At 38.6% G+C, this 27,537-nt stretch overlaps 1 protein-coding gene across 2 annotated transcripts in view; it reads left to right on the top strand.

The window, feature by feature from the left end:
* Positions 1-27,537, top strand: part of LOC126469772 (kinesin-like protein KIF3B) — a 136,733-nt gene that overhangs the window by 66,422 nt on the left and 42,774 nt on the right. For both annotated transcript variants that reach the window (XM_050097002.1, XM_050097003.1), the window contains one exon: positions 12,489-12,679. In XM_050097002.1, coding sequence (XP_049952959.1) covers positions 12,489-12,679 — 191 coding nt within the window. The remainder of the gene's footprint in view (positions 1-12,488; positions 12,680-27,537) is intronic.

Here is a 27,537-nt window from a genome sequence, read left to right as displayed (position 1 = left end):
GTCTAACACAATTTTTTATGCTGTGAAAGGAAAATTCACATTTAGAATCGTGCAAGCTAGGACCATATTCTAATTTTTTCTTATTTTGTTATCCTTCTAGATAATCTTCAGCTAACCCATGAAGGCGAAACACCTGGTTAATAAAAGAATAAATTGCAACCAAGACTCTTTATTTCAAGCATTCTACATAAGATTGCTGCAGCAGATGGCCTAATGGAAGGGAAGATATTTTATGAAATATAAAATTCTTAACTCCTAGTGCGAAACAAAACTTGTCTGGAGTAGCTAACAACATTAAATTATGTGATATTCTTATAATTTTTGCAGCTACAGTATTGCATAATCTGTATTAGTACCTATGCAAACAGTGGGAAGAACAATCTACTTTAAAAGCAAGCCATAAAGTGAAAGGTTGTATGTTACATGAGATAGTATGTGTGGAGCATCGGTACACTGTGATTAAGTTGTCTGTTCTGTAATTAGGCTCTTTCTTCAATAGCACTGCTGCCCCACGTGAATATAGAAATACTGATATCTTCAACATAGCAAGCAAGCTCCTTATGCTGCATAGATCTGTTGCAAACTTAAACCATTTGCATTTGCAGGATGGCCACATCTTGTCTCAGGAGAAGGGTTGAAGGGGGGGGGGGGGGGGGTTCATTTATAGCTTCCCATAAGTTATATGTATCCTGGAGTGACAGTAAGTTTTGAGCCCCTCTGGAAGTTCTCAACTTCTTTGGCCTCCATATTTGCTTCAGTGATTACCATAGGCAATGTTATGGATATTAGTGAGCAGATATCTTGGCTTAAAGTTTGGAATGCCTGAGCATAACTTGAGCCACAACTTTGTGTTAAAAAAGACCATGCTCGAGTATAGGTCTGACTGTGATTTTCTTGACTTGCGAGCCACCTATCCTTTGGAAACTTGGCTCATTTCATATGAACACAATGTGCAGATGTCTCTTGCCCTGCCCCATGAATTGTGCTGCCTTCTGTTGTCTATTTCTAGAATTATTTTGAAAGAAACATTAGCAAACATAACAGCTGCTTTCAGGAATGGCCGAGTCTATATGATTGTGTTGGCATAATTTCATGTGTGTACTTGTTCAGTTTCTCAGTTTGCTGGAATTCTGTTACAAATAAGTCATGTTTGTTGTGTGAGCAAGAAATTCTGGAAGCTCAAGATGAAGAAATTTCTCGGTAACTCACCTCGCATGTTTTTCTTAGGAGGATGATTATACTTTCTGTTATCATTAATTTAAAATTTATAATCTGTCAAAGAACCAAACTAAATATGAAAAATAAATGTTGAAGCTTGGCCCTTTTTAGTATGTGTTGCTCTTGAAGACACATCAATTACATATGTGCCCATAACACTTTAAATAACAGCATAAATGGCCAGTTTCCTGGGCCCAGTATTTGTCTAAGTGGCCAATCTCCAAAGTGTTAACCATCCTCCCTGTCATCCATTAATCTGTTTGGTAAGGGTACCAGGTGATGGAAAATATTTAAGAACATGAGACTTGTAACTAACATCCTTTGTAAATAAATTAACTTTCCTTGTGATTGGTCCAATGAATCTTGTCTGGCATCTTCTTCCTTCACGATATAGATAGATCTGGTTGTTCCACTTCAGATACCCCCAAATAGACATCCTAAGTGTTTGCAGCTTGGAAGTAATTCCATTGGTCACGCAGTGATGTTATAATCAAATAACAACATATTTTTCCATATATTCATGTGAATTACGTAACATTTGGTAATGTTAAGAGTCAGTTGCTAGTTTTTATGCTAAGTATTAATCTTATACAGATCTTTCTGCATTTCATGAGAATTTTTTATTTATGTGAGCTACCAGTACTGCCTATTTCTCTAGTATTAGTTTGTTTATCGGGTCCATGCATGTAATAGTGTAGAGATGTAAAAGATAAAGGACAATTAGTATATCTATAGTCAGAATGAGACATAAATTTATAAATAAATTATACTCATAGTTGAATATTATGTACGTAGCGGCCTTACTCAGCTCAAGAAAAGTCCAAATGAAAATTTCTTTTGATTAAATAATGTGATCAGTGAAGCTGAAGTGTGCACCATTAACAGTCGTTTACAAAATCCAAATTGTTTGATCAGTGGTTCCATTTGACTGAGAGAAACTGTTATTCAGTTATGAAAGACTTATCTATTTACTGTCAGTACTGAGGAATTAGTTGCCATTTTAGGGCTTGTGGGCTCAGGAGTTATGTTGTATAGTCAACATTGTTTGTATCAGTACTGCTTGTGGACAAATAGGTGCTGGCTGTAACTGCAACTGCTTGCTTAGGCTGCTGTCATGATAATTAAAATTCATTTGGGTGTTGTACCACATCATAGTATAAAACACTTTGATTATAAACTTAAAACTAATGTTTCGATTGTATTACAACAGCCTTCCTCGGGGCAAGGCTTGCCCTGAGGAAAGCCACTGTAATATGGTCAAAACATCAGTTTTAAGTTTATAGTCAATGTATTTTATACTATGGTGTGGTACAACAGCAAGAAGTATTTTAATCATCATTCTTGCTGTATTGTTTATTTGGGATATCACAGGGCATTTTTGATCATTAATACTCTTGGCTTTCCTGTAGTGTTAAAAAAAATCTGTGCCCTCTGAAGCTCAGCTTAGTGTTGCTCACATAAAAATAAAGAATTTTTTTGTTAGAATAATTAGCCGGCCGATGTGGCTGAGTGGTTCTAGGCACTTCAGTCTGGAACCGCGCAACCACTATGGTCGCAAGTTCGAATCCTGCCTCGGTCATGAATGTATGTGATGTCTTTAGGTTAGTTAGGTTTAAGTAGTTCTAAGTTCTAGGGGACTGATGACCTCGGATGTTAAGTCCCATAGTGTTCAAAGCCATTTTGTTAGAATATTTGCCAGAGGACATATTGTTTTAAAGAGAAAGTATATTGTGTAACTAGAAGATTCTGAATTGATGATAAACTGGCTTGGTAAGTAAGTTGTAAGCTCAGAGGAAGGCAGCAGCATACCACCTCCACTACGGTGTTCAAACCAACATTTAGACTGATGATAGATTTATTTACTTTAAATAGAAGTAAGAAGAGAGGAGCAGTATGAATTGAGAAGAGCAATAATAGAGGATATACTAAGGCTAGACGAGTGATCAGACAAACACGTATTATTGACTTAGTAGAAGTTGAAAATACCACTTTAGTTGTAAGAATTTTTTTCCAGGGCTTAAATGACAGCCGGTTTTGAGCTTGCGTTCCCATCATCATGTATGATACTGAAAATAAACAAGAGATCGATGCTAATAATAATTTTTACAAGCAGTAGTATACATGAGAAACAAAAAATATAACATTTCAAAAACAGCTGTTGGCAAGGTGCACACCTAGCATGCGCACATATTTTCAAAAATGTTATATGGTACTTCTTTTTTGTTTTCTCATGTTCAATACTGCATATAAAAGTTATTGTTAGCTGTGGTGTCTTATTTATTTTCAGTATCACACTTGATGAGGGGCACATAATAGCCCAAAACTTATTGTGGTTTAAGCATTCAAAAATTAAATTAAATTAAAAAAGCGTAATTTTCAGCCTCTACTATAATGGTCATTTGCAGATGTTCCTCCAGCAGGATTGTTTGTATTATTGAATTAGTTTATATCTTTAGAATTCAGAAGTGCTGATGTTACTAGGGGGCTTCAGTGCTAAACTCCACATTTTCAAATATAAGCAGAAAAGCTTTCTTGTGGCAGGCTCTTGTTATTTTGCACTGTAGTTTGTTCCTTAGTTTAGAGTCTTACACTGCATTTTATTTGTCAGTATTTTTTAAGCTTTTATAGTCATATATCTGGTTTTCAAATTTTCTTGTCAGCCTATGTGAATTATTTAGTGTCATTCACTTAACAAGTAGCTTTGGCTCACATGATCCCACAAAACACAGTGAATTAATTTAAGTTAAACAGAAAGGCCCTAAAACTGGAATAAACATTGAGATGCCACAACACACTTGGCAACATTGTATCAGATTTTACTGGTGGAGACATTTTGTCTGTGGCTGCTCATACTTTCTGATAGTTGGGCAACAGTTATGCTTGTAATAAATTTTGGACAAATTTTGCTGATACATCACATATGTACTGTCAAAGCCAGCTCTCCTCTTATTTTCCATCACCCGTTGTTTGGACTGGAGTGTGGTACTGTTGGGGTACATAGGGTAGATGTAACAACAAGGACACTCACATATATATGAACCATGTGGTATGAAGACTGAATTTTCGTTGTGCTGTAAAAGTAGTTTTAGACATTAGTTAAATGGCAGAAGGTATTTCTGTAAGTAGGATAAGCATTTGGGTTAGTGCTAGTTTTGTTTCAGGCATGAACTTAATGAAATCTTTCTCTTGGAATACCAACTGATTTGTAGAAACATCTAAAGGTCTGTTGTTTAGTAAGGGCAATGCTTTCAGCACATTAAGGTGAGATGTAATCTGTTTAATGTGGACTGAAATACAAATTTACTAACACTCGGAGGGGAAATCCATCATGGATGCAAGTGTTGCATGAGCAATTACGAGTTGAGCATTTTTGTGTGGCAACAAAATGTGTAAAAAATGTTTATGCTGTTTATATCATATTGAAAGTCATAAATAAGAGTTGCCCCTAAATTTGAAGAGCTTCAAAATCACACCTAACTTTTCTCAAAAATACGACTCGATCATTCAATCATCTGGACACACTATTTCAGTGGTCCATCTGGCCACCATCTTTAGGTGGGAACACAGTTTGCTAATCTTGTCAGAACTGATTCCTACCATGAATGGTGTGGCCACTTTATGAGCCACAGAGAACCAAAAAGTGCCTGCACAAGAAATCACCACTGCTGCTTCATAATGTAAAGTGAAGGTACAGTGCTTGGGTGGCAGAAGCAGACAAAAATGATGAATCACTGCAGAATATGTGCCTCTGCCAGCAAAAAGACACAATCCTAGTAGCAAGATGCACAAGTAACTATCTACTTTTCATCATACATCGTTCAGTGTCCCTCGGTTAGATGGTGCTCTTGCCACCACAGATTCCTCAGGTTGTAGTAATTGTGTGGGGCTATGGTGCTCAACACATCTACCGTGAACACTGTGAATTGCTTGGCCAATATGTTTCCCTGCAATGGCAAAAGAGTCTGTAAACACAAGACTTCATCTGTCTTAGGCCATATTTAATGTTGTGGACTAGCAAGACAGCCAATCCACTAGGAAGAAGCCGAAAGGCACGCGTTTAAGCTCACGCAGGCTGGCGTGAGGTCTGGAACAGGTCAGGGATATGAGACTAGCAAAAATAATACGTAGCTGCTGGAATACTTAACTTCAATCCATAATTGGTGAACATCGCTCTTGACGGTACATGTTTTACAGCATCAATAGTAACTGGTAATGGCACCTTGCTAGGTCGTAGCAAATGACGTAGCTGAAGGCTATGCTAACTATCGTCTCGGCAAATGAGAGCGTAATTTGTCAGTGAACCATCGCTAGCAAAGTCGGCTGTACAACTGGGGCGAGTGCTAGGAAGTCTCTCTATACCTGCCGTGTGGCGGCGCTTGGTCTGCAATCACTGACAGTGGCGACACGCGGGTCCGACGTATACTAACGGACCGAGGCCGATTTAAAGGCTACCACCTAGCAAGTGTGGTGTCTGGCGGTGACACCACATTTAACTGAGCAAAGGAGTGCTGTAGTCTTAACTGTCAGATAAAACAAACTTCTTATCTTTTTAAAATCCTTCCAGTCTTTGAAGATATACTACAAGCAACAGATCTATGTACATCCTTCACCGGTTCAGGCAAAGGTCCAAAGCACAACAGATCTGTGTGGCAGTATAACCATTCTCCTTAAGCACAAGCTTAAGGTGTTACTGTTCTTGTGCAACTGAGATGGTGTAAGCCCTCCTTGCCAACATCGTGACACCTGTGCACTGATATGATGGATGATGACACGACATGTAGCTATCAGTTTTTGTGTGTTGGTTTTCTACAAACACCATGTTCCAGGGTCTCATACTCCCTCTTGTAGACCAATACATCCACAAAATGAAGCTTTCCATACCTTTTATCACCCATTGTGAACTTGGTGCTTGGTTTGACTAATAAGCTGGACGAGATAACATAATTACAAAGTTTCTTATGGTTTTGCTGATAGCTCATGCCATCTTTTGATCACTATCTCTGCATTCATTTGGTTGTCCTGTGTTTAATTACTAGTAAAAGCGTATGTAAATACCAAATCTGCAGGTGCTTTGTAGTGATGCACAAAACACTGACAGGTTCCAGCAGGGTTTTCCTGTCATTATCAGTCTCTCGACAATGATATTCAAAATGACCAAATTGTCTCCATTTCTCCTGTAAATTGTGTGCCACAGTCTACAATAACAATCCATAATACCTCCTAATGTCCCACTGGAACCAGCAACTATTACATAAATAATCAAATTATCTGTCGTATAAAGCAAGTCAAAATCTACAAATGACCGATCTAGACTATGTGATTCTTCTCTTGCCGTTTTCACAGGATTGTGACTGCACTATTCTATAAAGACATCTTTCAGTTACCAGGTCTACTTAAAAAAAATTTGGACACTAAAGCTTGATTACAAGTTCTAATTAGCATTTGTTAATGTTTCTCTTAACAAAAGTGTTGTTTCAAACAGTACTGCACTATATTAGTGTACACATTCTTACTAGACACTGTGGTAAGATCTTTATTTAATCATGAAATAGCTCCATTGATTTTTGTCAAAATTGTGTTGTATCGTGCCAAAAAATACAGTAGTCAATTCTACTCCTTGTAATTTTTTGGTAGTGAATGTCATCTTTATTCTGGATGTAAATGCATGTGTACTGCATAGAATTCAGGACTGTTGTTATTTTTCAACATAGTATCCATGCTAATTGAAAATGTAACTCCACTATAATTATAAAGCCCATTTCCTTTCTCTGATGTTCAAAGAACCATTAATATTTTAAAATTCAAAAGCAAATTGTAATTTACAACAATATATGTTTGTCACATTTCACTACTTTTGCTGTGTTCTTCAGCTCTTTGACAAATTTCTAATTATCACTGTTTGTTGGATACATATTGGTTTCATGTACACTCCACAATTGTTGTTCATATATTTCCTGTTCAGTTCACACCACACCTTAGTATGCTGGTACATGGGGTTTTTATTTTTATTTATTTATTGTTACAAATAATATAATGATTTACAATTATAAAGTAAAAAAGTAATATAAAAGTAATAGAATAGCTAGTGTAATATTTATCTTTATGTGTGTTCCAAATTATACAGTAAACGTACATCCAATAATACCCATGCTACTAAGCATGCAGCTACTTCTAAATCAGTTCCAACAGAGACCCCTGCCAAACTGCGGTAACAACACTCAGCTATGAAGACAGATGCACAAAGCATCATGATGACACAAGATGAAATCCATGCCCAAAAACTGTTGTAATTCAAAGAAACACAGCATGAAACCATCAGATAGGCGGAGGTTAGTGGTAACCAATGAAGATTACTCTGAAATGAAACTAGATATATATGCTGCCAAAGTGGGAGGTAATTGTACTTTTCCATCCACTGTACAACACATTTGAACAAGACATGCTAGAAGGAAACCACTCGTGATTAATGGCTCCTATACTGCAATGGAATATAATAATTATGTATGAAAAGTTCTGTTCAGAATTTTGAATTATATTGGAATAAAGGAGATGACTCACCGAAAGGCAGAAGCACTGTGTTGTTGATAGGTACACAAACAAGAGGTACAGTTACCTTAGATGTCAACTTGAATGAATGGCCACTGCCAAACTGTTGCAAAAAATGAGGTGGACCACCCAGTGGCATGACATGCAACAGAGCACAACATGCAAGATTCCAATGACTACTTCACAACTAGTGCCATCTGGATCACCACCGCCGCTGCCACCACCACCACCACCACCACCACCACCACCACCACCTACAGCACATCTTTCACTCCCGTAACCTCTTAGAGGAGAAGGGAAAATGCCAGGCTAAAGAAACTAAGCCGTTTATCATCTGCTCCAGGTGGCATCTCAGAATAAAACAGATGTTTCTCGATCGTGGCTCCAAGAGCCCTCAGTCTCAAAAGTCTGGTGGCCCTGCAATGTGATTTGATTGGCAAGGTGGTTTTGCTGATGATTTAGTCCAGCATGAACCAATTTTTGTTGAATCTGCTGAAGGGCAACATACGAAAAGGCGGCATCTTTGTAAAATTTAAGTTATAAAAATTACTTGCGTTCAGGAGCTTGGAGCACCTCATACGCCTCCTCCCCACTCTCTGAAAGACTGCAACACAGGTGAATTCAACAGTCTCAATGGATGTCAGCTGTGGGATTGACAATATATAATTTTCATTTAACAATTCAAATCTTGGAATGTGAGTGTAATTGTTATATCACTGTGCGGTGACTACAGTTCTCAGCACAGAACTGAGATGGTGGTTGCATTACAAAGTTAGACGAACCTGGTTTCAGAGACAGCTTTAAGGAATACGAGCATCTGAAACAGTCATACAAGGATTAGGTCATAATGTAAAATTTATTGCTACATGTTTACAGGTTGGTTCTTAAGATGGCTAAAGGAACTGAATGATTGACTTCCAGCATTATTAAAGGATGTTACAGACCAAGTGCAATTTGTAAGAGAATAGGGATTTTGTGACATTGGAAGGCCTTCTCGTCAGACTGCAGGCAGTTTTTTAAGACAGCATCGGCACGCAGTATCCAATGTCCTTAACAGTGACCTGGTAACCACCTCGGTGACACCAATTGGTTTACATGATGATAAGGCAGTTTGAAGTCATGGAACAGAATTTTGGAACACAATAGTTTGTTTTAAATGTAATCAGGAAGCATTACAAGTAAACTGTATTTAGAGTTTGGTAGCACCATTGATTACATCCTCTGAGTGATGTTTTAACTATTTAATTGATCAAAGAGAAGTTGCAAAACTGAAAATATAGCAGTGTGCAGAAGGTACGAAGTCTGTTAATTGATTAAATCTTTTTGAGCATTGACCAGAATGATGTATGAAATTAGATTTAAGTAACAAAAGTCTAAAATGACAATTGCAAAATGTGACACTACTCATTGCTTTAATGCATCTTATAAAAAAAATAATAAATCATTTACAATAAACACCTGATGGGTGATTTCATTGACTCAGTTCGACGATCACAACAATAATTTAATTAATTTCAGTTAAACTGAATAGAAAGACTGTAAAAATAGCTCATGGCAAAACATCAAATGAACAAATGAGGCCAATCACAAATGACTATTAATTGAAACAGTGGCAAAAGCAAGCAATTCATATGATAAATACAGAATAGTAATAGTTTTAACTGAAGGAAAAAAATCCTAGGTGATATTACAAAGCTGGCTGCTGTGGTCGAGCGGTTCTAGGCGCTTTAGTCCAGAACCACGTGACTGCTATGGTCGCAGGTTTGAATCCTGCCTCGGGCATGGATGTGTGTGATGTCCTTAGGTTAGTTAGGTTTAAGTAATTCTAAGTCCAGGGGACTGATGACCTGAGATGTTAAGTCCCATAGTGCTTAGAGCCATTTGAACCATTTGAGATTACAAAATTAGAGTTCATGACAGTGCAAAAATAAGTCATCTTTAACGTTTACATTTCACGACATTACAGTCGACAAGAATTTGGCCAAGGCACACGATCAGCTGGAGTGGCTGTACACATTCTACTACTGTGTGAGACAGCAATATACTTTCGTGCTCAGTGTTAGAATAGCAAGCAGGACAGAAGTTACTGTTGGAACAGTTATGTTAAGTAGAATATGCTAGAATACTGTAATGTGGGTGGGTGGTAACTTGATATACTGAGATTTGTTGATGTGCCTGTGTCATCAACTAGTCCAAGGACTTAAACAATTCAGTGTTGTTAATATCCAGAAGAAATGATAAAGCAGATTGTGTACTGAGAGAGAAGTTAAATCCCAGAATGAATAACATCAATGGATTGGTAGTAGTATCCAAAGTTTCTTTCAACTGTGTGGAGAAGCGGAATTCATCTCCCAGGATATAGCAATGGAATGCTTTGAATGGAAGACCACTGTCAGCTAGCATTACCTGGTATCTGTGTGGGGTGAAATTACGATTGGAACACAAGAGTGTAACCAGAATGGGGTATGGAATGGCATACAACTAGCTAATTCTTATGTAGTAGAACAAAAGTTGTTATTAATTCGACTATCAGTCAGGGACCAATTGAATTTGTAGTGTCTGAGACAAACTGTCTTCAGTATGTTCCAAGAAGAAACAGAACCTATAAAAAGATTCTGAAATGTGTCACCAATGTGTATTTAGTGAATGGGCGCATGGAACAGTGCTGTGTTGTGCTTATTCAGTGGCAGTTGAACAATAGATGGTTCAGTTTGGAAGTGTGTGGGATGATATCTCTGCAGAGTGCTTCAAAACAACAAAGCAGCCTACTCTGCAAAACTGGCGTGTGATCTGCACTTTCTGTAAAGCAAGCTTTCAAATTCATAAATGTGGAACATAACTTCACCATACCAGACAGTGGTAAAATTATGTAACAGTGTCTCAACATAGCAAAATAATGCCAACATATGAAAAAGCCATTCACTAGTAGAGGCAGATGATAAAATGTAAAGAAATAAGTAGATGTGGGATAATGGGGAGCATTTATCATGCAAATGTAAAAGTAATGACCCATTAGTAGCACAGGGACATGCATGCTTGTTGTGGGGAATTGAGGTAAACCCCAATAAAATGGAGTGGTGCACAGTGGAGAAGCAGCATCAGCTGTGTGGCTGGCATTGTTTGATGAAGGCCAGATGTCTGCACCGAGTAGGCTGTTGCCAATAGCAGCAATGCATGGGGAGAAGTTCTGTCCAGGCAGTGGTTATATCAAACTAACATGCCTATATCTTAACCAGTCAGGGCCTGATTGAAGCAAAGGCACAACAGACTTATCAATATAGCTAAAAATAGTGACATAGAAAATACTAATGCTATTTGCTGTGTAACAGTTCTGGTGCACATGGGCTTTTTATCTGAATGGTTCTTTCTTAGTTCTGCCAGAAATTGTTTATTTTCTTCAAACAAAGTTGCGAATTCAGCTAGAATAGGGAAAGATACTTCCTGATCTGCCTTATACAGGTGCTGAAGTTTCTTTCCAGTTTCCACTTTTATAAGGGACACAACTGAGGCAGAATTTATGGAAACTGTCCTTTCAGGTTGTTCATTTTCTTATAATGCTATTATCTCATCACTGTTTGCTTTGTGCACTTTGGCAGGTGTGGTACCCTGGGGAATTGTAACATCTCTGCTTCCAAAATTATCTGTGCTCACTGGCAAACACTCATTCAAGATAAACTGGGCTTCATAGGTGTCTGTTTACCATCTAAAATTCTGTTTCTTGTTAATGGATCCACTAAGAAAATATCTCCATTTAAAAAACTTTCTACACCCCTGTCCGAATGATTTCCCAGTATTGCCCAATATTTTCTCAAATTTGTTTAACTTCAGTACTGCGGTACATGATTTAGTGTGTTGTCAGAATGAGGCCATTATTTACAGTTTTGTAAAAGCGTGAGGTAAGGGAATAAAATATGCATGTAGAAATGCGCACCCCTGTGTGCAATGTGACTGTCTATTTTAATATATTGATAAGTAACCATGCTCCAGGTTGTCATTGCAAGACTGTCTTTCAAGTCTCTCATGTGTATCCATGGGTCAAGGGTCATTGTTTCAAGGAAATTGCTTCTGAGGAAATACTTTATTCTCACTAAGCCTTTAGTTAATATTCTGTTAAGACACTTGGTAACCGTTAATGAAGTTTAAGGTATTAGAGAGGTGAGACTGATTTCTCCATTCATAAGATTCTTTGCATAACAGATATTGAAGTGATTTCAATAACATGTAAAGCAATAAAGAATAGTGATAAATTCAGTGGTTAGGTCAATGGTGTTGCCAATGCATTAATAAAATCGACAGTATTTCATCTCAGTTAAGTTACAAAGATGAATGTGCTGGTGGAAATACATTTCACAGTTTTATTGATTCAAAGTGCACAAGTTTCCTTCTCTCCTCAAAGGATGAAATATTGTGAGAAACAGTTTGTATTTATTTTGGTTTCATGCTATAGAACTTCATAATCACATTAGGAAGATTTTTCTACTTTTACACTTCTCCAGAGTCATATATACATTGTTATTCACAGACTGACCACGTGTGTGCATGTTTGTTTGTTTGTTAGGGAGTGAGTGAGTGAGTGAGTGACAGTGGGTTGGCAAGCATTAGTTGATCACGGTCAGTGCAGCATCATAGCCAATATTGTTGTAGGTCTGTATGAAAATGCTTTTTGTGCATGATAATTAGTTTTTTTCTGCTCTAAATTTTATGTTTATGTGAATATGTTTCAGATTCTCTTGGTGGAAATTCTAAAACCTTGATGGTGGCAAATATAGGCCCAGCTAGTTACAATTATGATGAAACACTTACAACACTGAGATATGCCAATCGTGCCAAAAACATTAAGAATCAGCCCAGAATTAATGAAGATCCTAAAGATGCCCTGCTGCGTGAATATCAAATGGAAATAGCTCGACTCAAGGTATGTTGGGATGAGTTTTATTTATATATTGTTCTATTACACAGTGGCACCTTCTTGATAATGTAGCATAAAGACTGATCAGTAATAATTATTACCATCTGTAACTGTTTTAAATTTTCTCCATAATCTTTCATCTGCCTCAACATGTTTACTCATTTTTTGCCTTACTCATGCTTGTGACATGTAAATGCATTGCACCACTGAACACCTCTTTGTAGGCCCTTGGCATGTTAACATGATAGTTGAAGATGGAGAATGGACTCTCATTTACAGTTCATTGCCACATTTGTGCAATATCGTACCCTCCACACACTCTTACAGTGGTGGTTGGGAAAAATTCTTTATCTGTGTAGGTACCTTGCAGTAGTAGACTAATCTAAAACTTAAATCCCATGGTGATTATTGAGAAGTGTCACGAGAGGCTTTTCTCATACACTGGAAATGTACATCTTGAATTTTGTCAACTTCAAGAGTTGTCTAAAAATATCACTACCAGATTCAAGCATCCAGATGGATGTGATTAAGTCTATTCTACATAACAACAAATGTTTCATCTTCATAATGTGTTATCAGAAGTGCAGAGAATAAAGGTATGTGTGTGAATTCTGCCACACTACACTCTGTTTTTACCCTAGTTTCTCAGAGGAAAGCATATTTAGTTTATTTCAACACTTTTGTTGAACTTCCCTTCATTTCCAGACAGTAAATTCAGTTATCACCCATTACCATCTAAAACATAAAAAAGTGGTGAGGGCGGTCTCATGGCACTCTGTCCTGCATATAATCCAAATATTGTTATATGTTTGACAAAATAAAATTCAAATATAGTTCAGCTGCAGAAAGTTTACCTGCCATAGAATTGTTTCAGTTAGTTGCAGGACAAGGAACCTAGAAAAAAGTTTTGTTAACATTGTTTGTTATGGAATGTTCATAATTATAAGATTACTCATCTTCTTGTTTGATGCTGAAGTCACTGTTGTCATCGTCATTGTCATCGTTGTCATCTTTGTTGTAACTTGTTGTTCTGTATATAAATTGGGACATGGTATCTCCAAGATATTCCCTGGGTCCAGAAAGTGTTTAATGGCAATATGTTAATCGTCTTCATTTAGCAAAGTCATCAATAATGCCGATTAGCTGTGCTCTCAAAATAACATAAACTGATATTAAATGTAACTTTCTCAAAATGAGGCATCAGATTAAAATAACATTATCATGCTTTCTTCACTTTTAAGTAATCATAAGAAACAATGTCCACATTTCTTGATACATTAACAATATATCACTTGGACACTTCAGAGACAGGTTACATTTTGACTACTCTCTTCCATGGCAGAACACTGGATCCCCACTACTACTGCTCACAGTAGTGTGGACATAAACCAAAGATACATTTATATTGACAGTTCATGGAGTATGATTCACATTGATATATACAGGGTGTCTCAGGAAATAACCCCTGCAGTGTCAGGTGCTAGAATAGACTCACAGCCCTTCCTTGCCTGTCATAAGAGGCAACTAATCAAGGTCCCCCCCCTCCCCCGTCTTGTGACTGTTTTCGTACTTTTGAAGGTTTTTGCACTTTTCTCGTTTTTATTTTTAACTCTTCCCCCCCCCCCCCCCCCCCCTCCCCATTTTTTTACTTTTTAAATTCTGGTCCCCTTTTTGAGTTTGACCTCCACGTTCCAAATTTTACCGAAGTGTGGGCCATTTAGGCAAGGACGCCTTACTGTGGTGCACTAACTCCCCACTGTGTGCTGTTATCTTTTGCATCTACCAATCAAGCGGATCTACATCTGCACCCGAAATCCATCGTGGCAGACTGTCTGTCGTGGTGGGGTTCTCATGTACCCCCTTGGTGGTAGCCCCCTGACAACGCAGGGATTGAACTGCCGATGCCTGAGCTATGACCTCCCCATGTCAGCCAAGGAGTAGGTGCCTGTCCACTTCAGGGTACTGGGACTCCACGCAATGGCTACTGTGTCAGGTGGCCTTGGCCTTGGTGGGGTGGTACCCATGAGAAGAGCCTCCAATCGGAGTGAGTGTCATTGGGGCAGATGATCCACAATGAAAAGTACAAACTTATGGTAGCCGTACCATCACGGCTGTCTCATCAGTCAGGAAAAGTTACTTTAATGCAGTAGTTTACAATCCTATGGCATTTTCGTCATTGACTGTGCCTCAAGATGAGAGCCAGGCAAGCAGAAATGGAAGTGGACAGTTTGCGCCAAGTTCTTGATTTGTTCAGACACTGATGGTGGCTGTTTCACTTCAGTGAAGCCAGTGTTTTTCATTGAAAATACTGAAGATTGGTTTGGGGAGTTTGTGGCACTAGAGAAGATGAGAAATGGATCTTTGCTGATCGAAACATCACACACCAACCAATCACAGGCCCTTTAGGCCTGTGTCAAGTTAGGTGAGACACCAGTCACCATTTCTCCTCACAACAAGCGCAATAAAATTCAAAGTGTTATCTTCCATCAGGACCTAACACTTACAAACTGATGAAGAGCTGCGTACTAATCTGGCGTAGTGTGGACTCCATTTTGTTTGCCACATCCAGAAGGGACCCAAGAATAATAGAGTGGACACTTGAGCTTTTCTCCTAGCCTTCTATGGCAACATTTTGCCTGAGAAGGCTAGTGTATGGTTTATGGGTGTGATTTCAGGCCTTACTTTGCCCCTCAGATGTGATGCTTTAGGTGCCGAAGGTTCGGACACATCTCCTCCCACTGTTCTAATGAGGCTATCTGTAGGGCATGTGGACGGGTGTCCCACGAGGGAAGCCCTTGTGACCAACCCCCTCAGTGTTTGAACTGTCCAGAACCGCTCCCTCCCCATCGACCGTAATTCTCAGTGTTAAAGACAGAAAAGAAAATTGACCACCTGTCTTATCAAGATGCAAGAAAAAAGCTTGAAAAACTTCATCTGACTGACATGGTCTCCAATTTCACAACTGCCATGTCATAGTCCACACCTCACAGGCAGCAGTCGAGCCTAAGCACACAGACAACGGATTGCTCAGTCTGGTGGACCTTGATCTGGTAGCAAAGTAATCACACCCATATTACCCATTTGCCACATTCTCAGACCTGACACCAATGCTCCTTCAATGGAACTGTAACAGCTACTATTGCCATTTGACCGATCTCCGTCATCTAATGGCTACTTATTCTATAATTGGCATAGCACTTCAGGTAACACAGTTTAAGACAGCACACCTCCCTGCTCTGAAAAGCTACCACTCTACTGTACCAGTCCTGTTAATGTTGAGAGAGCATCTGGTGAGGCTTCACTTTCATACGCCCTCAATTTTCAGTGAGCAGATGCCCCTTACCACTGCACTAGAAGCCGGGGCCATTAGTGTCTACCTGTCAGTTCAGATGGTGGTATGTAATGTTTATCTACCCTATCTGCCCCCAGGCAGGCCTTTCCATTATCACGAGCTGTAAGAGTTAGTGGCACAGCTCCCTGCCCTCTTCCTCCTTGGGGCGGCGACACTATGCCTCACATAGTCTGAGTACTAAAGCACCTCCTTTCAGAATTGGGACATCTGTCTACTGAACATTGGAGCTGCAACCCGTTTCAGTGATGCCTATGGAACATTTTCAGCTATTGATCTCACAGTTTGCAGCCCGCGTATCTTATACCTGATTCAGTGGCGCATCCATGGCAATCTTTGTGACAGCGACCATTTTCCTATCGTTCTCTCCCTCATCCTGTCCTTTCACAGACATCTAGAACATGCTCCACAATGGCCGCTTTGGAAAGCTGATTGGCAGGCTTTTTCCTCTGCGGCCACTTTTGTAGCTAGTCGTGTGATGGATATTGACAAATTGGTACAAGATTCTATTGATATTATTACTCATGCTGCAGCAGCAACAGTAACCTCCTACTCCGGCTCATCTCGACAACCGCCAGTGCCATGGTGGTCTGAAAATATAGCCACAGCTATCAGGGAATTCTGCGGGGTGCTCCAACAGCACGAGCATCTTCCTTCTATGGATAATTTAATGACATTCAAAATACTCCAGTCAAAAGTGCGGTTTTTAATAAAGAAAAGGAAGCAGGGTTCGGGAGCAATTCAGTCTCGCACCCCACCGTCCCAAGTATGGAATAAACTCTGCTGCACTTATGGTCATCCACCACCCATGGCAATTCCTGGCATCCTTGTCATGTTTTGCAGCACACTTCACAGAAGCGTCAACTTGCTGTAATTACCATCCTCATTTCCTGGCCCACAAATGCCTTATTGAGCACTGCCCGCCAACTTTCAATGCACGTGGCTCCCTGTCGTACAGTATCACTTTTGGTGAGTGGCAGCGTCACAGCACTTTGGCAGAGTGTCATGATATGGCCCCTGGGCTCGACAAAATCCACACATTTTAATTGCATTTGGCAGTAGGGCAGGATAGTATTATTATTCCTGTCCTGAATCCAAGAAAGGACCCATATATTTTAACTATTGGCAAGTATCTCCAATGAATTTGCTGTGTAACCTATTCGAGCAAATGGTCACTCACCATCTTTGTTGGTGCCTTGAAGATGGAGGGCATATTCCAAAGCTGCTTTCGGGTCCACCACACATCAACTGGTTCATTTGCAATTCACAGTGCACAATGCTTTTGCACATCGCCAACATCTGATTGCCGTGTTCTTTGATCTACAGAAGGTGTACGATACCAGCTTGTGACATCACATCCTCTCTACACTGCATGAGTGGGGCTTCCGGTGCAGTTTACCCATTGTTATACAGAATTTCCTATCTCTCTATTCCCCCCCCCCCCCTCCCCCAGATCTGAATCGATTTGACTCTTGTCAACCAGTATGGGTTGTTCTGGACTACTGGATTTCCTCAGTGATGGGTTGTTAGTGTAATGCTGTTTACTATCCCCATCAATGGTATCTGAAATGCAGTGACCCCCACAGTGTCTCCGTCACTGTAGATGGATGATTTTTGCCTGTACTATGCCTCTGCATCACTGCGCACCCCTGAGTGCCAGCTTCAGGGGGCTGTCTGGTGAGCCCATGACTGGACCCTGAACCAATGCTATCAGTTTTCCCCTGCAAAATCACAAGTTATGATTTTTCTCGACTCCAGACTGTGCACCCACACCCAGAAATTTATCTTGGTGACCAGTTACTTGAAGTCATTGACAATTTCCACTTCTTAGGTATTTTACTTGACCACAGGCTAACTTGGCTGCTGCATATCAGTCAGCGTAAGATGGCCTACATGAAGAAGCTGAATGTTCTCCATTTTCTTATCACTCCTTGTGGGGCATGGATCACATAGTTCTTCTGTGATTTTTTTAAGCGCTAACTATGGATGTGTTACCTATAGGTCGGCAGCATCAACCATACTGAACCTGCTGGACCCTGTTCACCACACCGGCATGCGGTTGGCAGTGGGTCCCTTCCGCACGAGCCCTATTGACTGCCTCCTAACGGAAGCCAGTGTCCCACTGCTGCGGGTCAGGTGACAGCAGCTTCTGGCAAGTTATGCAGTCACAGTCTGTCAGCTGCCTACCTACCCATATCACTCAACTCTGTTCCACAAGCAGCTGTTCAGAGTGTTTGCACATCGCCCAAAACTGGGAAGACAAACTGGGATCCAACTCGAAATTCTACTGAAGGACCTCCAACAGCCTCCCTTAGTCTGTGTTCCTATAGACCCCTCTTGACGTCCCCCATGGGCTGTACCATGTCCTGTGATACAAATAGACCTCTTTTCTTTCCCCAAAGGATGCTGATCCTACCCTTCTCCAACACCTGTTTCTTTCAGTTCTCCATGATTACTCTAATTCAGTATATATCTACGCAGATGAATGGAAAGTCAGTGACAGGGTATCAAGAGACTGGATCTGCGTTACATCGACAAAGGCCTAGATAACCTAGTGTTTTAAGCGAAAATAAATTAGACAAGATGGGATGCCTTGGAAAGACGTCCACGAAAATCTGTGCACCTTTTGGCACTTCAGATTGGTGTGTCAAGAGCATCTGCTCACAGAGCTGTGCACAAACTGAAATTGAAACCATAAAAAATAATGGTAATGCATCAACTGAGGAACTTGGATACTGTTGCTTGTTGTTGCAACTGGCTGTTGCAGTCTGTGCACAATGGGGACGTTGATCCTGAGATGCTTTCTTTCTGACGAAGCATGGCTGGGTTGGTTAGGGTACATAAATACTCACTACAGTCATTGTAGGCACTTTTTTTTTTTTCTTCAAGAACTAACACTTAACGAATAGATGTATGGTTACTTAGTGCAAGACAATGCAAGACCACATATTACTAATGCTTCTATGATGGAAATATGAAGTGTTTTTGACGATAGGATAGTTGACTGGCCTTCTCGTTCTCCACATCTAAATCTGTATAATTTTTATATTTGGGGATTGTTAAAAGACAAGATGTTTGAAACTAGTCCCAACACACTCCAAGAGTTGGAATACTGGGTTTGGTTAGTCATTTCCCAAATTTCAGCAGCCAAAATTCATTGATTGTTTGGTAATACATTCAGGAGATGTCAGGTTGCCCTTATCACAGAGGGACATCATTTTGAGCACCTACTGTAAACAGAGGTAAGCTTAAGTTAATCAGATGCCAATGTTGTTTAACTTTAGGGAAACACATGCACAGCCAACTACCTGCTGATTAGAGTCAGAGTGTCGGGCGCGGCACCGGTGACTGATGGCTGTGCCCTGTGCCCGCGGACCCCTCCCAGCCATCTATCGTGAGACACTTTGTACATTGACATATAATTACATTTTCTTAAGTTTGAATAATCAGATAGTTTTTGGAAGATTTTTGAAACAAAAGATATTAAATAACATGACAAAAAATATAGATTCCCAGATAGACCTGGATATTAACCAATAATCACACATTGAAAAAATACGCATTGTCAAAGCTATGAAATATAATTGGGATACATGATGTAACATACAATAATTTTGTGACTACAATACTCCAGAATTGAATAGGCACAGTCCCATTATAGTGGGAATTCAGAGACATTGGAGGTCAATGATGGTGATATCGATGATGATGATGATGATGATGATGATGGTGATGGTGATGGTGAAACTCGTCTGCACCTACACACATATTACACAAGCCACCATGCAGTGCATGGTGGAGTGTACCCTGTCCCACCACTAGTCATCTCCTTTCCTGTTCCACCCTCAAATACAATGAGGGAAAGACAACTGTCTATATGTCCCCGTGTGAGTCCTAATTTTTCACATCTTATCATTGTGGTCCTTACATGAAATGTATGTTGGCAGCAGTAGAATCATTCTGCAGTCACCTTTAAATGCAAGTTCTCTAAATTTTTTCAGTAGCGTTCCTTGAAAAGGACATTGCCATCCTAGCAGGATTCCCCATTAGGGTTCCCAAAGCACCTCCGTAACACTTGCAACCATTCGGCTTCCTTTTGACAATCCTCACATGCTCCTTCCAGTTCATATCGCTTCTCAGTGTTACGCCCATATATTCAAATGATGTGAATGTGTCAGGCAGGACACTACTCATACTGTATCCAAACACTAGGGGTTTCTTTTTCCTGCTCATCCACACTAACTTACATTTTTCTACATTTAGAGCTAGGTGCTATGTGTCACACACACTAGAAATTTTGTCCAGGTCGTCTCGTACGCTCCTGTAGTAATTCAACTTCAACACTTTAATGTACACCACAGCATCAGCAAACAACAGCAGATCGCTGCCGTCCTTGTCTGCTGGATCATTCATGTATATACAAAATAATAGTGCTCCAGTCACACTTCTGTGGGGCACTCCTGATGATTATATCCTTCTCTCTGATGAACACTTGTTGTCGAGGACAACATTCTGGGTTCTATTACTTAATGGTTTTCGGGCCACTGACACATCTGGGAACCTATTCCATATGCTCACACCTTCATTAACAGGCTGCAGTGGGGCACTGTGTCAAATGTGTTTTGGAAATGTACAAATATGGAATCTGCATGCTGCCCTTCAGCCATTGTTCACTATGTATCGTGTGAGGAAAGAGCAAGCTGAGTTTCGCATGAGTGATGCTTCCTAAAACCATGCTGGTTTGTAGGCATAAGCTTTGTGGTCTCAAGGAATTTGATGATGATGATGATGATGATGATGATGATGATGATGATGATGATGATGATGATGATATTATTTTATTGTCATGAGGCCATTAAAGCAATAGATAGTGTCACACACATACTAAAGCTGATAACTTACAAGAAACGACAGGCTAGTTATTAACATTACAGTTTTATACTACAATTGATAAATTCCTTTGTATCATAAAATGGGTGGGCAACTAACTTGTCATGCAGTGTGTGTTTGAACACTTTTCTTTTAAACCTTATTCAGTTTGTGAAAGCTTATTGAATTATTTGTGCCCAGTGAGTTCATAGCTGTTAAATGATTTTGATAGTCAGTGAATGGAGTATAAACACATCTATTGCTTCATGTGTTGTAACATTGTACATTTTTTTCTGTGTTTTGCTTCCAGTAACTACTTCTTTGCATAAAAGAAAATGCATGTGTATATATTATTAGTTCACATAACAAAGGTTTACCATGTCGCTTATATGAAGAGCCAGTAATTACCTTAATAGCTTTCTTCTGCAGTATTAAGGTGTCATGCCCACAACTAGAATTTCCCCATAAAATAATACTTTATGATATTATGATATATAAAGTAGGATGCATTAACTTACTTCACAGTCTATAAGTCATTTTAACAAATAAATTGCTCTTGACATCTTACCAGTAATATATTGCACATGTTGACCCCAAGATAATTTATCATCTAAATATACCCTCAAAAACTTATATAACTTGGCTCATCTGATGTATGCTTGTCTTTTCAACTAAAAGCCATCTGCTGCATTCTTTTTTGATTCACCAGGAATCCATTTGCTTCAAAGTATTAGGATGCTTGAGCAGTTGTTTTTGCAACACAACTTTCAAGACTGTTAAAATCATTAACACTGTAAAGAAAAGTTGTGTATCATCTGCATATAGCTCTGTACTGGATTTCATAAATTATGCCAGGTCATTAATTATTATTAGGAACAAGAAAGGATCCAGTACAGTTCTATGTGGAACACCTACCTTAACTTGTTATATATTGGACATTTCTTTGCTAACACAGTCAACTACTCACAGTTCTGTAGATATGATTTTAATAGTTTAAGGCTACCATCTATAATACCATAGAAGTCCATTTTTTTTTCTAAAAGTGGTGTATACTGTACACCCTACACAGTCAAAGGCTTTACGTAGATCACAAAAAGTTTCTTGAGCAAAACCTTTGTCCACAAGCACTCAAAAGTAGATCTGTGACTACAGAGTCTATGCCTCAGCAGTTAATAAATTTTTACTAAAGCCATATTTTCAAAGTAAATGTGTAACTGTTAGTAAATAATACACTGACATGCAGTGTATATATATTAAAAATACTAGTACTATGTAAATTGGCCTGGAACTTGGCCTGGAACTTTACAGTGAGTCTTTATCTCCCTTTTTATAAATTGAAACTACCCTAGACACTTCAAGCTCATCAAGAAAATATTCCTCAGACATACACTTATTTATACATGTTAATGGGTACACAATACAGTCGATTCAGGCTAATTAAATATATTGCACAACATGACTTAATTTTTGAAACTTGTTAATTGTTTACTATGCTATCGATTTTGTCTGTTACAGGCTTTGTCAGTTACTTTGCATTTCTATATAGGAATGTTGTCATTAAATAGCATCAGAACTGCTTTAAGAAACCTTTCAAATGTTATCTTTGCTGAGAAATCATTACTTAAAGTGTAGTGGGACAATAACATTGGCCAATCCAGTCTGTTAAGCAAGAGACTTAATTTTATCATGAGTGACAGGTTTGGTGATGAAAAATTTTGTGACAGGCCTAGTTACATGTTGTATTCCAAAAGTAATGTCTGCTGGCCAATATTTAATTGATGGTAGGCATGAATGAAGTTTCATGCATGCACTGCTGTCGACCAACTCTTTAGAAAACTATTGCAGTGTTGGTTTGATTCAGTTGTTATTTGCCAGTCAGTGAGAGCAGATCACAATAACTAGTGCAATCATAGATCCAACTAGTTGTTAAGTGTATGGTATGATTAGATTTTTGCTGGCGAAAGGATCTTCAGCTGCTGAAATGCATTGTGAGTTATGTACCCGAAGTAATGAGTGACAAACAAGATCAAAAATGGTGTCGAGAATTTCAAAACTGCCTCATAAATGTTCACAATGAACAACAGTGTGACAAGCCCAGTATTTGGACTGACGACATCATTGATAAAGTGAAAGAACAACTTCGAAGTGATCAGTGATTGACGTTTAGTGATCTGGATAATGAATTCCAAAATGTTACTCAAACCACAGTTCACAGGATTGTCACTGAACAGCTTGTATATGGGCAGTGAGATGTGGATATTTTACACCAATGCAGAATCAAAACAGCCAGTGTAGTGGCACCATTCAAGTTCACCCAAACCAAAGAAGTTTAAGCTATCTCCATTCTCGAATCGAAAAATGATGGCAACCATTGTCTAGGATGAAAAGGGCATTCTTTTGATTGATTTCATGGACCATGGATCAACAGTTACACCTGACATATACTGTGAAATGTGAGCCACACTGAGAAAAACAGTCCAAAATCAATGCCAGAGGAAACTGTTGTCTGGTGTAGTCATCCTTCACAACAATGAATGCCCTCACTCTGCTGCCAAAACCATAGAGAAGATTAAAGATTTCCATTGAGAACTTTTTGATCAGCCTCTGTACAGTCCCGAACCTGCACCGAGTGACTATTTCCTCTTCATGCATTTGAAAAAATTGCTGGATGAGCAGTGATTTAAAGACAATGGTGCACTGAAGACTAACATTACCAACTTGTTAAATTGCCAGGCAGCAGATCTCTGCAGATGGATTGAAGAAGCCGGTGCAGCATTACAGAAAGTGTATAGATGTGAATGACGATTATGTTGAAAAGTAGATATGTAGTAAAATATTACCGTTAATAAAGAACCTTTCTCATGAGCTTGTTGCGCTCCCTCCCTCCCTCCCTCCCTCCCTCCCTCCCTCCCTCCCTCCCTCCTCTTTTCTTTTCTCCCCCCCCCCCACTTATAAAATGGACTTTAGTTTTGGAATACACCTTGCACATTACTCTTATCAAGAGAGAAAAAACTTCTATACTTCAAAGATACGGAATTATGATCTGAAAATTGAGACACTAACATATCACATTATTTTTCTGTAGTTTTAAAATTGACAACAATGTTGTCAAAACAGACTTGATCTCTTGTGGGGCCCATTATTAATTGAGTGTATGTTGCACTGTCTTAGTTAATTTTTCAGTTCTGTGACACTATGTATGTGGTGTTACATCAAAATCTGCATTCAGATCTCCACTTATTACAGTTTCATAATGCAACCATGTAGTCTCCCTAAGTTCATTCAACAAATTTTTCTAAAAACACATGTATGATACCCATAGGTGATCTGTACAAAGATATTACTGCTAACTTAAAACGGCCAATAACTGTTCCAGCAGCTTAAAAGTTCTGTTTTTCAAACGAATAGATCAACAGAGTTACTGGTTAATATAGACTGCAACATCACTTCATATGTGCAATTTTCTACAGTAACTATTTGCTATATTATAGTTATCAAATTTCAGTTGTTGTCCCAGATCATCATATTCTGTGGAAAACGTACTTTTCATTTCACATTTATGCTGACACAGTGTTTTATATGGTTCTGCAATTTAAGCACATTACACCTTTGATAGCATGTTTCTTGCAGAAGTAAGAATCTGTGTTCATTGTTTTCCATTGCTCATTGGTGATGTACTGGACATAGACGTTTCTTTTATCTCCATTTTCAGCAGGCTTGCTGCTTAGGTCTGCTGCTTTTTTGATAATTGCTCATCTCTGCCACTGTTTTGATAATATAACATGTGCACACATTTTCATGGTATGTGCCATTATTTTTGCAGAATGAAAAATTTTGCCTGTTGTTCATACATTTATTTTAGGACTAAAGTATTTCTGAGCTACATGTGACACTCTCTTGAATTTTTGTTGAGCTGTTCATGTAGTCATAAGATTTTCTTCTGTTTTGTTATGTTGCGGAATAATCCTGTTTTCATGCTCAAGTTCTCTCTGTTCATTCTGCAGATCACTAATGTGATCACAAATCATAACTATGATAGTTTGCAACCACAAAATTTCTTTGAAGAGCTCATTTCTGGTTCTTGTGAACACATCACTCGATTTCATCACTGAAACCTCGGGCATGTCTGATTGTGGAATGTAATTTTTCAGAACTTTTTCACTCTTTATTTGGTATTTGCACTTAAATCATGAAGAACACAATACTTTCCATCTTTTACATTAATATTTTCACCTATTCAGCATATTGCTTTACATTTATTGTGTATACACCACTTGAATAACTACTAAGCACTACCAGCTGTCATCTTGCTATTCAGTAAAAGCAGACAAAATTCTTTTTGAGCATAGCACTTAAAAACAATGTTTAGGTAGTATAGCCAGTCACCCACAATTAAATATGTTGCTCCACAATGTAGTAGTTGGCTCTTCAACATAAGTCACATTAAATTTTTAATTTTTCCCATGTTCTCAGTCTGGAAATGTCAGTGCAGTGTATAAACATTTTCATGTTACAGACATAAGGTATTAAAATGTCAATATTTTTTCTGCAGCTGCTAGTGAAATTATCATCGTCTTGATGAACAGAAATACCACTGTGCTATCCGTTGTTGCCTCATGGCAAAATTTAGCAAAAAGGGGAGAATAAAAATATGGATTTTGTACATTAAGAAAGAAAAGAAAATCTTTTTAATTTCAAATTTTGGTTGATCGTTGGTGAGAGAGTCTTTCTTAATAGTGTTGTTATAGTCTTTAATCTAATAAGAAGAAAGATGTGATTAAAAAAATGGCTGTTTTGAAGGTGTTGTCTCTGTCACACAAGAATCTTTAAATATAAATAAAAAATTGTGTTACCGAAGTGCATTTAGCAAAATGACAGATTTGAAGGCAAGGTATATGACATTCATGAGAGATAAAAACACAGGTTGCTCTCGAGAAAAAATTTGAGAGATGATGTGAACAATGCTTACTACAGATACAGGCTATAGATATGACATTTATTTATTTATATTCTGAAGGCCACCTTTCTTGTAGAAGATAGAAACAGTGGTCAGATAGTTAAAGGAGTTCTGTTTCACACTAAATAAATAAATAAGGGCATAAAGTGTAACACACAGTAGTCTATGCCTCTGTTTGTGCACAAATAGACTGAATAGGGCAGCACACACTATTAGTTTGCCTTGCTACTGCTGCGTTAATTTTAGGAAAGCTTATAACTTATGGTTTGCATGGTGAAGCTAATAGTACATTGAGATATCAGTTTCCAAAATGGCTTCATACTGAGTGGAATGTATCAAAAATGCCTTGCAGAAAATGGTATGATGTCAAATGTAAGAAAAACAATGGTGGTGATAGATAATTAAGACAACATTGAGCAAAAAAGACTGGTTCGTATAAATATTAACATATTATTGAAAAATGCAAAATCACCTTCCCTGATTATTTATGTAATAGTAGTTTAAGAAACAAATGAGAGATAAATAAAATGACTGTAACTCTGTGTAAGTACTTAGTAGTGGTACAGAATATGACAAAGGAATACTATTCAAGAAGGAAAATGTGTATCTGTAACTACAGAAGTCAGAGATATAGCCACTTAATGCAAGGCTATCAAGGAAAATTTAATTGTATCAGTTAATTTGTCTCGTGGTGATTTCACTAATGAAAGTGCCATTAAAGCAGAGTTGCTAAACATGGTTTTCGGAAACTAAAGAAGATGAAGTAAATATTCCAGAATTTGAATCTAGAACATCTGTCAACATGAGTATCTTAGAAATAGACATCCTTGGTGTAGTGAAGCAGCTTAAATCACTTAATAGAGGTGAGGATTCTGGTCCAGATTTTGTAGTAGTCAGATTCCTTTCAGAGTATGCTGATACAATAGGTTTATACTTGGTAATGCTATACAATTGTTTACTTTATGAAAGGTCAGTACCTAAAAACTGGTAAGTTCCAAACGTCACACCACTACCCAAGTAAGGAACTAGGAATAATCCACTGAATTACAGACCCATGTCACTAAAACAATCAGCAGTAAGATTTTTGAACATTGTGAATTATCTCAAAGGAAACAATTTATTGACAAATAGTCAGCACGGATTCAGAAAATATCATTCTTGGGAAACATAACTAACTCTCTATTCTTACAAATAAATGGGTGCTATGGACAGGGGATGTCATATTGATTCCATATTTTTAGATTTGCAGAAGGCTTTTGACACTATCCCTCACAAGCATCTTGTAATCAGATAGCATGCATATCGAGTATCGCCTCAGTTGTGAGACTGGATTGGTGATTTCCTATCATAAAGGTCACAGTTCATAATAACTGATGGAAAGTCATTGAATAAAATGGAAGATATGTCTGGCATTCCCCAAGGAAGTATTATGGGCATTCTGCTGTTTCTGATTTACAGAAATTATATAGCAGACAATTGTTGTTGTTGTGGTCTTCAGTCCTGAGACTGGTTTGATGCAGCTCTCCATGCTACTCTATCCTGTGCAAGCTTCTTCATCTCCCAGTACCTACTGCAACCTACATCCTTCTGAATCTGCTTAGTGTATTCATCTCTTGATCTCCCTCTACGATTTTTACCCTCCAATGCTAAATTTGTGATCCCTTGATGCCTCAAAACATGTCCTACCAA

Source organism: Schistocerca serialis, chromosome 3, assembly GCF_023864345.2.
Source record: "Schistocerca serialis cubense isolate TAMUIC-IGC-003099 chromosome 3, iqSchSeri2.2, whole genome shotgun sequence".
Taxonomy (NCBI): Eukaryota; Metazoa; Arthropoda; class Insecta; order Orthoptera; family Acrididae; genus Schistocerca; species Schistocerca serialis.
This window is presented reverse-complemented; position numbering and strand designations above follow the sequence as displayed.